At 33.7% G+C, this 11109-nt stretch overlaps 1 protein-coding gene and 1 long non-coding RNA gene across 2 annotated transcripts; both read left to right on the top strand.

Annotated features, from left to right (window-relative positions):
* The first annotated feature begins 556 nt into the window (after window positions 1-556).
* LOC104241835 (cationic amino acid transporter 1-like) lies at window positions 557-4571 on the top strand. The gene is made up of 3 exons (XM_009796790.2): window positions 557-715; window positions 1534-1966; window positions 2942-4571. Exons 2-3 carry the CDS (start codon window positions 1543-1545, stop codon window positions 4336-4338), a joined length of 1821 nt encoding a protein of 606 aa, XP_009795092.1. The 5' UTR covers window positions 557-715; window positions 1534-1542; the 3' UTR covers window positions 4339-4571.
* A 3110-nt stretch (window positions 4572-7681) lies between these two features.
* On the top strand, window positions 7682-10424 carry LOC104241836 (uncharacterized). The gene is made up of 2 exons (XR_714827.2): window positions 7682-8101; window positions 9759-10424. It is a non-coding gene; the product is annotated as an uncharacterized lncRNA (long non-coding RNA).
* The last annotated feature ends 685 nt before the right edge of the window (window positions 10425-11109 follow it).

Raw genomic sequence — 11109 nt, 5'->3', positions numbered from 1 at the left:
AAGTTTGTCCAATATGAAACTTATTTTTAAAGGGTAAAAATATCCAAATTATAGGAAGACATTGTGTGACATAAATTTTTCCTTGATTAAGTTGGCTAAATAGGCTGAATAACTATCATTCAAGATTACTTGTACCTTTTAAAATTTATATTTTATAACTCAATTATATGGTTAATAATATTCATTTAATTTTTCTCGTATTTAAATTCATCAATATGGGTACACACGCAATGCGCGTATTCTAAAGCTAGTACTTGTAAAAACATGCTAGATTTTAAATTTTCTATGAGTTTTTTTAAATCTTTTTAACTTTCTTACACTTTTAATATACCTTTTATATTTTTTGTGTTATTATGCTATATATTATTAATTATTAATTTGTAGATTAACAATTTTAAAGATCCATGAGGTTACATCAAGTAAAACTTCAAGAAAAAGAAACTGCTCGCTAAAACGGTTTATGTAGTTAATAGTCTTCATTGATATCACCGTTAATTACTCTGTGGCTCTCCACCATTTTCTCTTTTTTCAACATATTGTAGAACTGTCAATAGTATTGTGCACTTGGTTGGTTATAGTGTAAGATCCTCTTTCTACGTCCACTGGAAGCCGCCAACATTTTTTTTCCCTCTCTCTCTCTCTCTACTGTAATCCTACTAACCTGCCGCTGCTCATCGGAGACCTGCTCATCCTCCTCCACCGGCGGTCTCCACCGGTAGACTTCAGTTGTAGCATTATACGAAATTTTTCTTCTTATAATTCTCTTTTTGTTTTGTGCTAAAATGTTTGCATGGTTGTGCCTTTGTGAAATGCTTTATCGTTAAATTCTGTTTTTTTTTTTGTTTAACCATTGAACCTCATTTGCTCGACCAATTTGGATTCGTATCACGAAAGGGAAATCTCTCCCTATCACAAGTTCTCTCTATTCTAGGGTTTGAATATTCGAAACCTCATTAAGAATGAAGGGATCCCGACAATCTCACAAAGTACACCAATTGGTGGTTAATGTTGCATGTTGTGCCTTACGTGAAATGCGATATAGTTAAATTCTACTTGCAATTGAATATGCTTCTTCTTTCTTTTTTTGGGAGGGTGGGAATTGCTTTTATTAGGAATTTATTGAACATGAGATAATGAGAAAATTAATTTTGTCAATTGCTGATTAGATGGTGCCTTCTTGAATTTGCTACATAACATGGTATAGGCGTTTAAAAACTTCGATTTATTCTCAACAAGAAAAGATATGCTAATACATGGTTAGTTATCCATTTGCTTCAGCATTTCTTTTTCTTTTGCCAAATGCAATATCATCTCCATGATCTTCCACTTTATGTTTGGAAATAGTCCTTATTCTGTACACAAACAACGGAAAAAAAGATTTAGACAATAAGTCAATTATAAGGTAATTATTGGCAAATCTTATAACCTGATAAAAATGGTGTGTCTAACATGTTATCATATGTTTAACTAACACAATCATGCAAGAAAAATTGAAACTGCCAGTATATAACTTAAATAGACTTGGAAATGCAGGGATAGAAAATGGGGGAAGGGGAAGAAGGACACGGATTGTCGACTTCTGGAGGAATAAGGAGAAGAGGATGTACACTTTCAAAGGATGATTTTCTGCCAGAGGAATCATTCAAGAGCTGGGGAAATTATGTAAATGCATTGAGTAATACACCAGCTCGGCTTTATGATCGAGTTGTGACACGTTCTGATGAGCAAGAAGAGATGGATGCCAAGGCAAGAAGTGTGAACCAAATGAAGAGGAGCTTGAATTGGTGGGATCTCATGTGGTTTGGTTTAGGTGCACTTGTTGGTGCTGGAATATTTGTTCTTACTGGTCTTGAAGCTCGTACTGATGCTGGTCCAGCTGTTGTCCTAGCTTATGTTATTTCTGGGGTCTCAGCTATGTTAGCTGTATTTTGCTACACTGAGTTTGCTGTGGAGATTCCAGTGGCAGGTATGTAAACTCACTTACATATCTTTATTTTGCTAACTAGTAAAAGAATATTCACTTTATCAGGTCATCGAAGATAAAAAGGCAGGATTAGTAACTTGGAAAATAAGATAGATTATCTACTATAATAGCTTAAAATACATTGATTCTGTAAAAAATCTTTGCACTATCATTATGTGTTTAAGTAAATCCCTTTTTTATGGTACATTAGTAAATTAAATCTCTTGATGAGCGATATCCATCTTCAATACCTTTTGACTAGACTTTGTCCATATCCTTTTGACACTCGTTCATCTTACCTTTTATTCTGGTAAATTGGTGCTTAATGATTTATGAGCCCTGTGGAATGATCCCTCTCCTTGATTTCCTAATAAGTTTTTATTGTAGTTGAAACTTGAAAGTATCCTAAAACCACGAATAAAGAAAATTAACTGTAAAATCTTAAAACTTTTTGCAAGTTAGGTGAACTAAAGAGAAAGAACTTAATTCCCTGAAGTGCATTATTACTTATTTCATGATCATCTCCAAAGACACTGTGAAAAGCAATATCTCCAGTTTTATTCTGAACAACCCCATATGTGCATATTTGTACGTACACTTCCACAGTCACTTTCCATTAGAATTTTTGCAGCAAGCAAGTCAAAAGTTTCAGAATTGTACAGAGCTGCAGTTAAAAGACAAGCATTTCGCCTGTATACTGGTATTGTAGCCACGAGCCACGATATGGGCAGGGGCGAGTGTTTGAGCACCAATCTTATAACTTTTTCTGACATAATGTGCAATTTTGAGGAAGGTACCTTGAGATTGAGAACACTATTTTTTTCTATTCTTATCTTCTTCTTGATTTGTTGACAATGATTTCTCCAACTTGTGTCATAAATATGCAATTTTTTCTTCTTCTTATGCTCAAATGCTTTCGTTATGTCAATTAAGTTTATGAACAAAATTCTCATACAAAAGGTTTAACATCTTTGATAGGTGGTTCATTTGCTTACTTAAGGGTGGAGCTCGGTGACTTTGTAGCATTTATAGCAGCTGGTAACATACTTCTTGAATATGTGATTGGTTCAGCCGCAATGGCTCGCTCATGGACTTCCTATTTTGCCACTCTTTGTGGCCGCCAACCTGACGATTTCCGGATCGTGGTAAATTCTCTAGCAGAAGGCTACAATCGCCTTGATCCGATAGCCATCGGTGTCTGCATTATAATTTCCATCATTGCATGTAATAGCACCAAAGCTTCTTCTAGGATCAACTATATTGCATCAGTTGTTCATGTCCTAATCCTCCTCTTCATCATTGTTGCTGGTTTAATCCATGCGGATACCAAAAACTTCACCCCCTTTATGCCATTTGGTCCTCGTGGTGTATTCAAAGCATCGGCTGTATTGTTCTTCGCTTATACTGGTTTTGATGCTGTTTCAACTATGGCCGAGGAGACCAAGAATCCTGCTAGGGACATCCCTATTGGCCTAGTTGGTTCTGTTTTATTGACCACTGTGTTGTATTGTGCATTGGCTGCTGTTCTTTGTCTTATGCAATCGTACAAGAATATCGATGTCAACGCCCCGTTTTCAGTTGCATTTGAGGCTGTTGGTTTAGGCTGGGGAAAGTATGTGGTTGCTGCAGGTGCATTAAAAGGGATGACCTCTGTTTTGCTAGTGAACTGTGTAGGCCAAGCTCGTTATCTAACACACATTTCCAGAACTCACATGATGCCCCCTTGGTTTTCTTATGTAAATGCAAAATCAGGAACACCAGTCAATGCTACTATATTCATGATGACATCTAGTGCACTTCTTGCCTTATTTACAAGTCTTGATATTCTTTCAAACCTTTTGTCTATCTCCACACTCTTTATCTTCATTCTTGTGGCACTTGCTCTTCTTGTTCGACGTTACTATGTCAGTAATGTGACCACTAAAGAGAATCGAAACAAGCTCCTCGTGTTACTTGCACTCATTGTGGCATCATCTATTGGCACTGCTACTATTTGGGGTGTTACAGATGATTGGAAAGGATATTGTGTCACATTGCCAATATGGTTCTTGGCAACTGCTGGAATATCAATTTTGGTGCCAAAAGCTAGGAGTCCAAAGGTATGGGGTGTACCTTTGGTACCATGGGTACCATCTGTATCCATTGCCATAAATTTCTTTCTTCTAGCTTCCATGGATAAGGATTCTTTTATACGGTTCGCAGTTTGGACTGTCCTTTTGTTGGTATATTATGTGCTCTTGGGGTTGCATGCCTCTTATGACACTGCCAAGGAGCTTGAGAAGAATGCAGAATGGGGAAAAGTTGAAGGAGGAAATGCTTCTTCACTTACAAATGCTGGAGATACCAAAAGTGAGCCAGTTCCTTCAAGTAAATAAATTAGGCTCTATTTAGCATTTCATAATTTTGTACTATCCAATTCTTTTATTTTTTTAATTTTTTTTTATTTTCTTTTCGGTTGAATTTCTATCCTACATGTTGAATTTTTTTTTACATTTGAGAATTTGGATTAGGTGAAACGGTGCTATAATTTTTTCCTGTAAATTTGAATTGTATAGGGAAAAAAAAATTGTGTCCTATAAGAGATCTATGGCTCATTCATCTTTCTTTCTTTTTTTCACTCAAACAATCCTTAAAAATCTTATAATCTTAAAAAATTAATAAATACTAGAATGCTATTTGATCAATAATGCATTTGATTCTAAATTTTCATAGTTACTACGGGTAAACTTCAATTCATATATGCATGGCCCAGGTGATAATATTATACAGATAGCCTATTTTGAATGCACAGGCGTTACAAAAAATCGAAAAATCGAACTTACATATAAATATCATTTTTCAAAGGTAATTAAAATTTAATGTAGTTTTTTCTTTGTCTAGACATATTTGTTATCCTAACCTGGGATGTAACATTTAATATGCTTAATATAGATGACTCATTTTTGCTTATTTAAATGCTTGATTCTAATGCGTACGGTCACTTGTGTTGTTCAAATACTTCAATTTCTTTGTTCTTTTATGTTTACGAGCCAAGATTGATTAAGCTCATATTTCTTTTCCGATGTTGAGATATTTGTTTTATTGACAACTCCTAAAAATAAACGGAGCATGTCATTTAGGTTTTGCAACGAATTTGCATCCTATATTGAATATTTTTAGGAGTTATATGCTTATTCGTTTTAATTACTGAAGTTTGATTAAGCTTGAACGTACATATGAATATAAGTTCCTCATTAAAATAATGAAAGGAAACAATTATCATGTACGATGGAGAAAATATCTGACATAAAAATATTTGAATAAATCACGATGGTTTGCCCATTTGTTCGAAGTATTGCGTGCTAAAGATAGATGGGCTTACCAAAAGGGAGAAATTCAAAAATAGTCAGATTTATAACTGGTCGTTCAAAAATAGCCCAGTTTCAAAAGTAATCGAAATTTAGCCACTTTTCATATAAAGATAAATTTGAGCAAAAACACTGTTCAAAACCCGAAAAATACGCTAGTATATTATGCTGGAGTTCCAGCATAAGTATACTTGAACTCCAACATATTATACTGGAGTTCCAGGATAAGTATGCTGGAACTCCAGCATAATATGATGGAGTTTCAGCATAAGTACACTAGAACTCCAGCATAATATACTGGAGTTCCAACAAGTATACTGGTCCAACATAATATGCTGGAGTTCATACACAGATGCACCGAACTCCAGTATATTATGTTGGACCGGTCTCTATTGCAACAAAATAGTGGCTATTTTTCATTGACTCGGTAAATGCTGGCTATTTTTGAATGACCAGTCCGAAAACTGGCTATACCGTGCTATTTTTACAAAAAATTATCGGTAGCTCTCACTCATTGATTGATTGACTGACTTGAATTAAATATGCAAAAAAAAAAAAAAATTTGAGGGGGAGCAGGGGCACTGCGAGCACCTACTTTTTGACCATAATCGAATTTTTTACCACTTTTTAGTATGTAAATATTCTTTGAGTTTAATCTACATATTTTAGCTTTTGTTTTACCATTTATAGATTTTTCTTAGGAAATTAATACTCACAAAAGATTCACATTTTTGAATTACTAGCTTTTTTTTAATTTGCAAAAGAAAAAAATTCACAAAAATATGTTTTTCCTTCTAATTTTGGTAAGACAAGCAATTTTATATTGTAGTATCTTTAATTTTGATTATCTTTAATAAGAAAAAAGAAAAAAAAAAGAGAACTAATGCAATCCGGGAGTGCCTCACACCTTCTTCCGGATTAACAGAATTTCTTACTCGGTCTTCTGCATTCGTGGACCATAAATGGAGTCAATTTCCTCGATCTGGGATTCTTAAAATAAACCGGTGACTTGGGATACCATAATAATTATTCCAAGTGGCGATTCTGATTAAATAAATAATCTCATTTCGAATTATGTCACTTTAATTGGAAAAACTCCCTCATCTTCGGAAAAAGGAGGTGTGATATGCGCAAAAAAAAAGTCAATTTTTCTTTTTGTATGTAAATGGAACCAAATCAAACCACGAACACAGTATTACATCACTGTTTATCTAGTTTTAGAATACGTGCTTTGAGCGTGTACCCATATCAATGAGTATATAATTTTAAAATAACTAGTTTTCGGGTACGCGCATTGCGCGTGTACCTAATCTTGATGAATAATATTTTTAAAAAAATCACATATATATTATATTAAAATAGAGTTTGATTTATAAAATAAAATTTTAAGCTCCAAAATTTAATGAATGTTGAACCTACATAGCTAAGTTAATAAAGGAAGAAACTCATTCATCATTCCATATATTCAACTTAAACATAGTTATAATTTTATAATTTCTTCACCTTCGTAACTTTGGAAGATTTAAGAGCCTTAATTTCTGTCTTTTAAAAGCTATTTTCAAGTTGGTCGAGTTTTTTGTTTTTTTGGTCATTTTTCAAGTTTATTCTGTAAGATCCAAACAGTATGAAGTAACTAAAATAAGACAATGATTTTTTCTTTCTCGCGCATAAAATACAAATTGTTTTATTTTTTAATCATTAAGAATTACTATATGAATTTTGTCCGACGGAATAAAAAAAAAGTTCTTATCGCTAAAGTGAAAACCACAAATCAATTTTAAGATGCATAATATGAGTTGAGCTAAAAAGTCTCGTATGTAAAGAATTTAATGTCTAACTTAACTTTTAACATGCTTAAAATTTCATACTATAAATAATTACAAACTGAAAAGTTTAACTTTTAACATGGCTTATTTTATACAATTATTCAATTAGAAAAAGACTTTATATATTATTTCGATTCCATACCTTAATTTACACTGGCTTGACATTTTCAGGGCTATTTTTTATTCTTCTTCCAATTGAATTTCTACTGATCACCTCGTCGCAAGTGCCTGTTCCAACTCCAGTTCATATTAAGTGAAGAATAAAAGCTTCAATTCGTAATCTCTTTACAAATTTAAAGAAGAAATTAAAAGAGGCGCACAAAAAAATTAAAGCACATATAACATATACGCAACATCACAAATAGAAAAGAAAAGAACCTACTATGATTGCACAAATATAGAATAGAAAAGATGTTTATCTCTTAGGATGGCTGAAAAGAAATACAAGAACGTGGAGAGGAAGGGTTCCGTTTTAATATTTTAGTATGGCCAAATACATAGCCAGCCCCTTAAACTTGTCACTATTTTCCATTTAGACACCTCAATTACAGCAGTGACCTATTAGACACTCCGACTATATTCCAACTGTGCCTATTGAGCACCTCATATAAACTCTTCCACAAAAGTTAACTGCGTGATTGTCAAGCGCTCGAACATAGCAGACCAAAGAATCATTTAATGACATGTGGAAAATAAAGAAAGACAAAAACCCTTCTCCGATTTCTTCATCTCTCCTCCTGCTTGGATTACTCCAGTGCGGCACGAAGCTGCTGATGCCGAGTCGGCTCCTATGCCGCTAGCTATGCCCTGCTTCGTCTTCGTTGCCCTTCCTTGTTAATATTTTCCTTCTTATGTTAACTAGTTTGGGGAAGTTGTTGATCTTAATCTTGTTAGGGACAGAAATAGGCAATCAAAAGGGGTTCGATTTTCTTGCTTATGAGGATCAGAGAAGCCGAAATCTTGATGTGAGTCTATCTTCTATTTCTCTCTCTCTTTCTTTCTTTCTTTTTTTCTTTTGTTACTTTGGCTATCACTTAGCAATTTGATACTGGATTAGAAGGTAACTTGAATGGCGCTCAAAATTGTGGTCGAATAATACAAAGATGAAAAAGGGGAATGAGCGCTTTCCAAAGGGGTGAATGCATTTGTAGTTCTTAGTGCAAGTTCTCTGATGCTTTAGCACTATAGCGTTCTTCTTTCTTTAGATTTCATCTGCTTTCATGCTATTGTAGTTTGAAATATCACTTCTGAATATGGAGAAATTGTATCAGTTGGTGTATGGAAGAGAACTGATGTGCGTTGCTTGCTGTTCAAATGCAACATCTAAAACAATAACAAATGATTAATGTAATTAATGGTGTTAATTAGAAGGAATAATAAAACAAAGGGGGTATAAAATGGTGGCCTGAACTAATCGGCGATGGAGTAGAAGGAAGATAAGTGTGGAGAGAGCGCAAGATGTTGGATATCTTTTAGTCATCGACCTTTATTTCATTCATTCACGCGCTCAAACTTGGGTGAGATTCATACTTTGTGCCAAGTCAGCGTGAGGTGCTCAATAGGCACAGTTGAAATATAGTTGGAGTGTCTAATAGGTCACTGCTGTAATTGAGGTGTCTAAATGGAAAATAGTGACAAGTTTAAGGGGCTGGCTATGTATTTGGCCTTTTAGTATAATTTATATAAGGTAAATCCTAGTTTATTACATACTTGGAATTAAAATATTTACACGGTAAAATATTTATGATTTAAAGTCCTAAATATTAGGATAGCCAATATGGTTAGTTAAAGAAAGGTTAAATAATATTAAGAAAATAATAAAATTACAAATTTGTCCAATATAAAAAAAAAATTAAGGGTAAAAAAGGCGAACGACATTTCACTAAAGACATTCGTGCTTTTAGTATAGTATTAATATTAGGATACGCACGTTGCGTGTATACCTTGTCTTAATAAATATATATTGAAAAATTATATAAATAGTACGTACTATATTAACAAATAACGTTTGAGTTATAAAATAAAAGTTAAAAAAGTGAGTTCCTAAAAATGACGAGCATTAATCATATTTAACTAACTCAACAAATAAAGAAACAATGACAATAGAAGTCCTCAATCATCTTACTCAATATTTGTTTCAGCTTTATAATTTCATTAGTACAATTTTACAAGTTATCGTGCTTAAGAGGTTTTTCTTTTTTTGAAATCCTTTTGAAAAGTATATACTCTCAAGTTTATTTTAGAAAACACAAACGGAGTCAGTTAACTAACAAAATGTATTTTTTTCAGAAACAAAATGTAAATTATCTATTTCTTTAATAAAAAAAAGTACTATAGAAATTATAATTTAACCCAAGAAAAAGAAATAAATTACGAGGATTTGACCAAACAAGTTGTATGTTTGCGAGATAAGGGTGTCGAACATTATCAAGGAGATTAAAGTCTTATATTCAATAAGAAAATCTCTTATACAACATTAAGGTGCAGATCTACACGACATATTTTATATTTTTAGCAATTATTATTGACATCCATATTCCAAAATTATAAATTCTTAGTTACATCCGTATTCCTAGCATCTCCAATAATGAGGCCAATTTCTTTCTCTTTTTTTTTTAATAGTTTTGAACCATGCAGTCCTGTGTGACAAGAAGGTACCACTGAAACTCAAAAGTAAGTTCTACAGAGCGGTGGTTAGGCCGGCTATGTTATATGGGGCTGAGTGCTGGCCAGTTAAGAATTCACATATCCAGAAGATGAAAGTAGCCGAGATGAGGATGTTGAGATGGATGTGCGGGCATACTAAACTGGATAAGATAAGGAATGAAGATATTCAGGAAAAGGTGGGTGTTGCTCCCGTGGACGACAAGATGTGGGAAGCGAGGCTTAGGTGGTTTGGACACGTGCGGAGGAGAACCATAGATTCCCTGGTTAGGAGGTGCAAGCGGTTGGCTTTGGCAGGTACGAGAAGAGGTAGAGGGCGGCCTAAGAAGAATTGGGGTTAGGTGATCAGGCAAGACATGACGCATCTTCAGATTTCCGAGGACATGGCTCTTGATAGGAACGTGTGGAGGTCGAGCATTATGGTTGTAGGCTAGGGGTAGTGCATATTGTTTCTCTCTTTGTACCGGGTAGTCTGATAGAGCTTTGCCTATGTTTGGTAGCGGTCTATGTTGTGTTCACACTATTTTGTTGTTTTGCATAGGATTGTATTACTGCACTCCCTTTCACCTATTTGGTATATTTTAAGATATTATTATTACTCCTCTTGCTTCTTTTGTTGTTACAGATCTCTTCTTGCATTTCTTTTCTGATATTATTATCTCTTTTGTTGAGCCGAGGGTCTCCCGGAAACAGCCTCTCTACCCTTCCGAGGTAGGGGTAAGGTCTGCGTACATCCTACCCTTCCCAGACTCCACTAGTGAAATTTTACTGGGTATATTGTTGTTGTTATTGTAGTTTTGAACCATGCACTCTATCAATTGTACCTTGTTATATCTTTATAAACGATTACTTTTTAGTAAATAGTTAAGTCTTATGTTTCTAATTTTATGTTAAAAAAATTCGTTAGATCTTTTTGCAAAAGCTCACAGAAATTAAACGTGCTAACCACTGATATTTCTCATGTAATATATATAAAAAAGTTTATAATATAAATATAGTACTTATAAAAAACTACAAGAATATCATTTAACTTGATTTGTAATGAATTGATAGCTATGTAGAAACCACAAGAATATTTGTCACTACAAAATTCATGAAGTCATTTATTACAAAAAACTACCCGAACAATCTAAGATTTAGAAAGTTTATCTCAAATATTATTTTCCTTTTTTAACTACAATAAATTTGACTTGTTTATTAGGATATTAATGGGTTTCCTAGTTATTGTCTTATTATTCTTTCTTTTTAACCAACGAAAACATTTGACGGTGGCCTCTTTGTAGTATTAAGGATAGTAACTAAAGAAGGA

This window comes from Nicotiana sylvestris, chromosome 2 (genome assembly GCF_000393655.2).
Source record: "Nicotiana sylvestris chromosome 2, ASM39365v2, whole genome shotgun sequence".
NCBI classification, from domain to species: domain Eukaryota; kingdom Viridiplantae; phylum Streptophyta; class Magnoliopsida; order Solanales; family Solanaceae; genus Nicotiana; species Nicotiana sylvestris.
The sequence above is the reverse complement of the archived record's forward strand: the minus strand, read 5'-3'. Positions and strand labels throughout refer to the sequence as shown.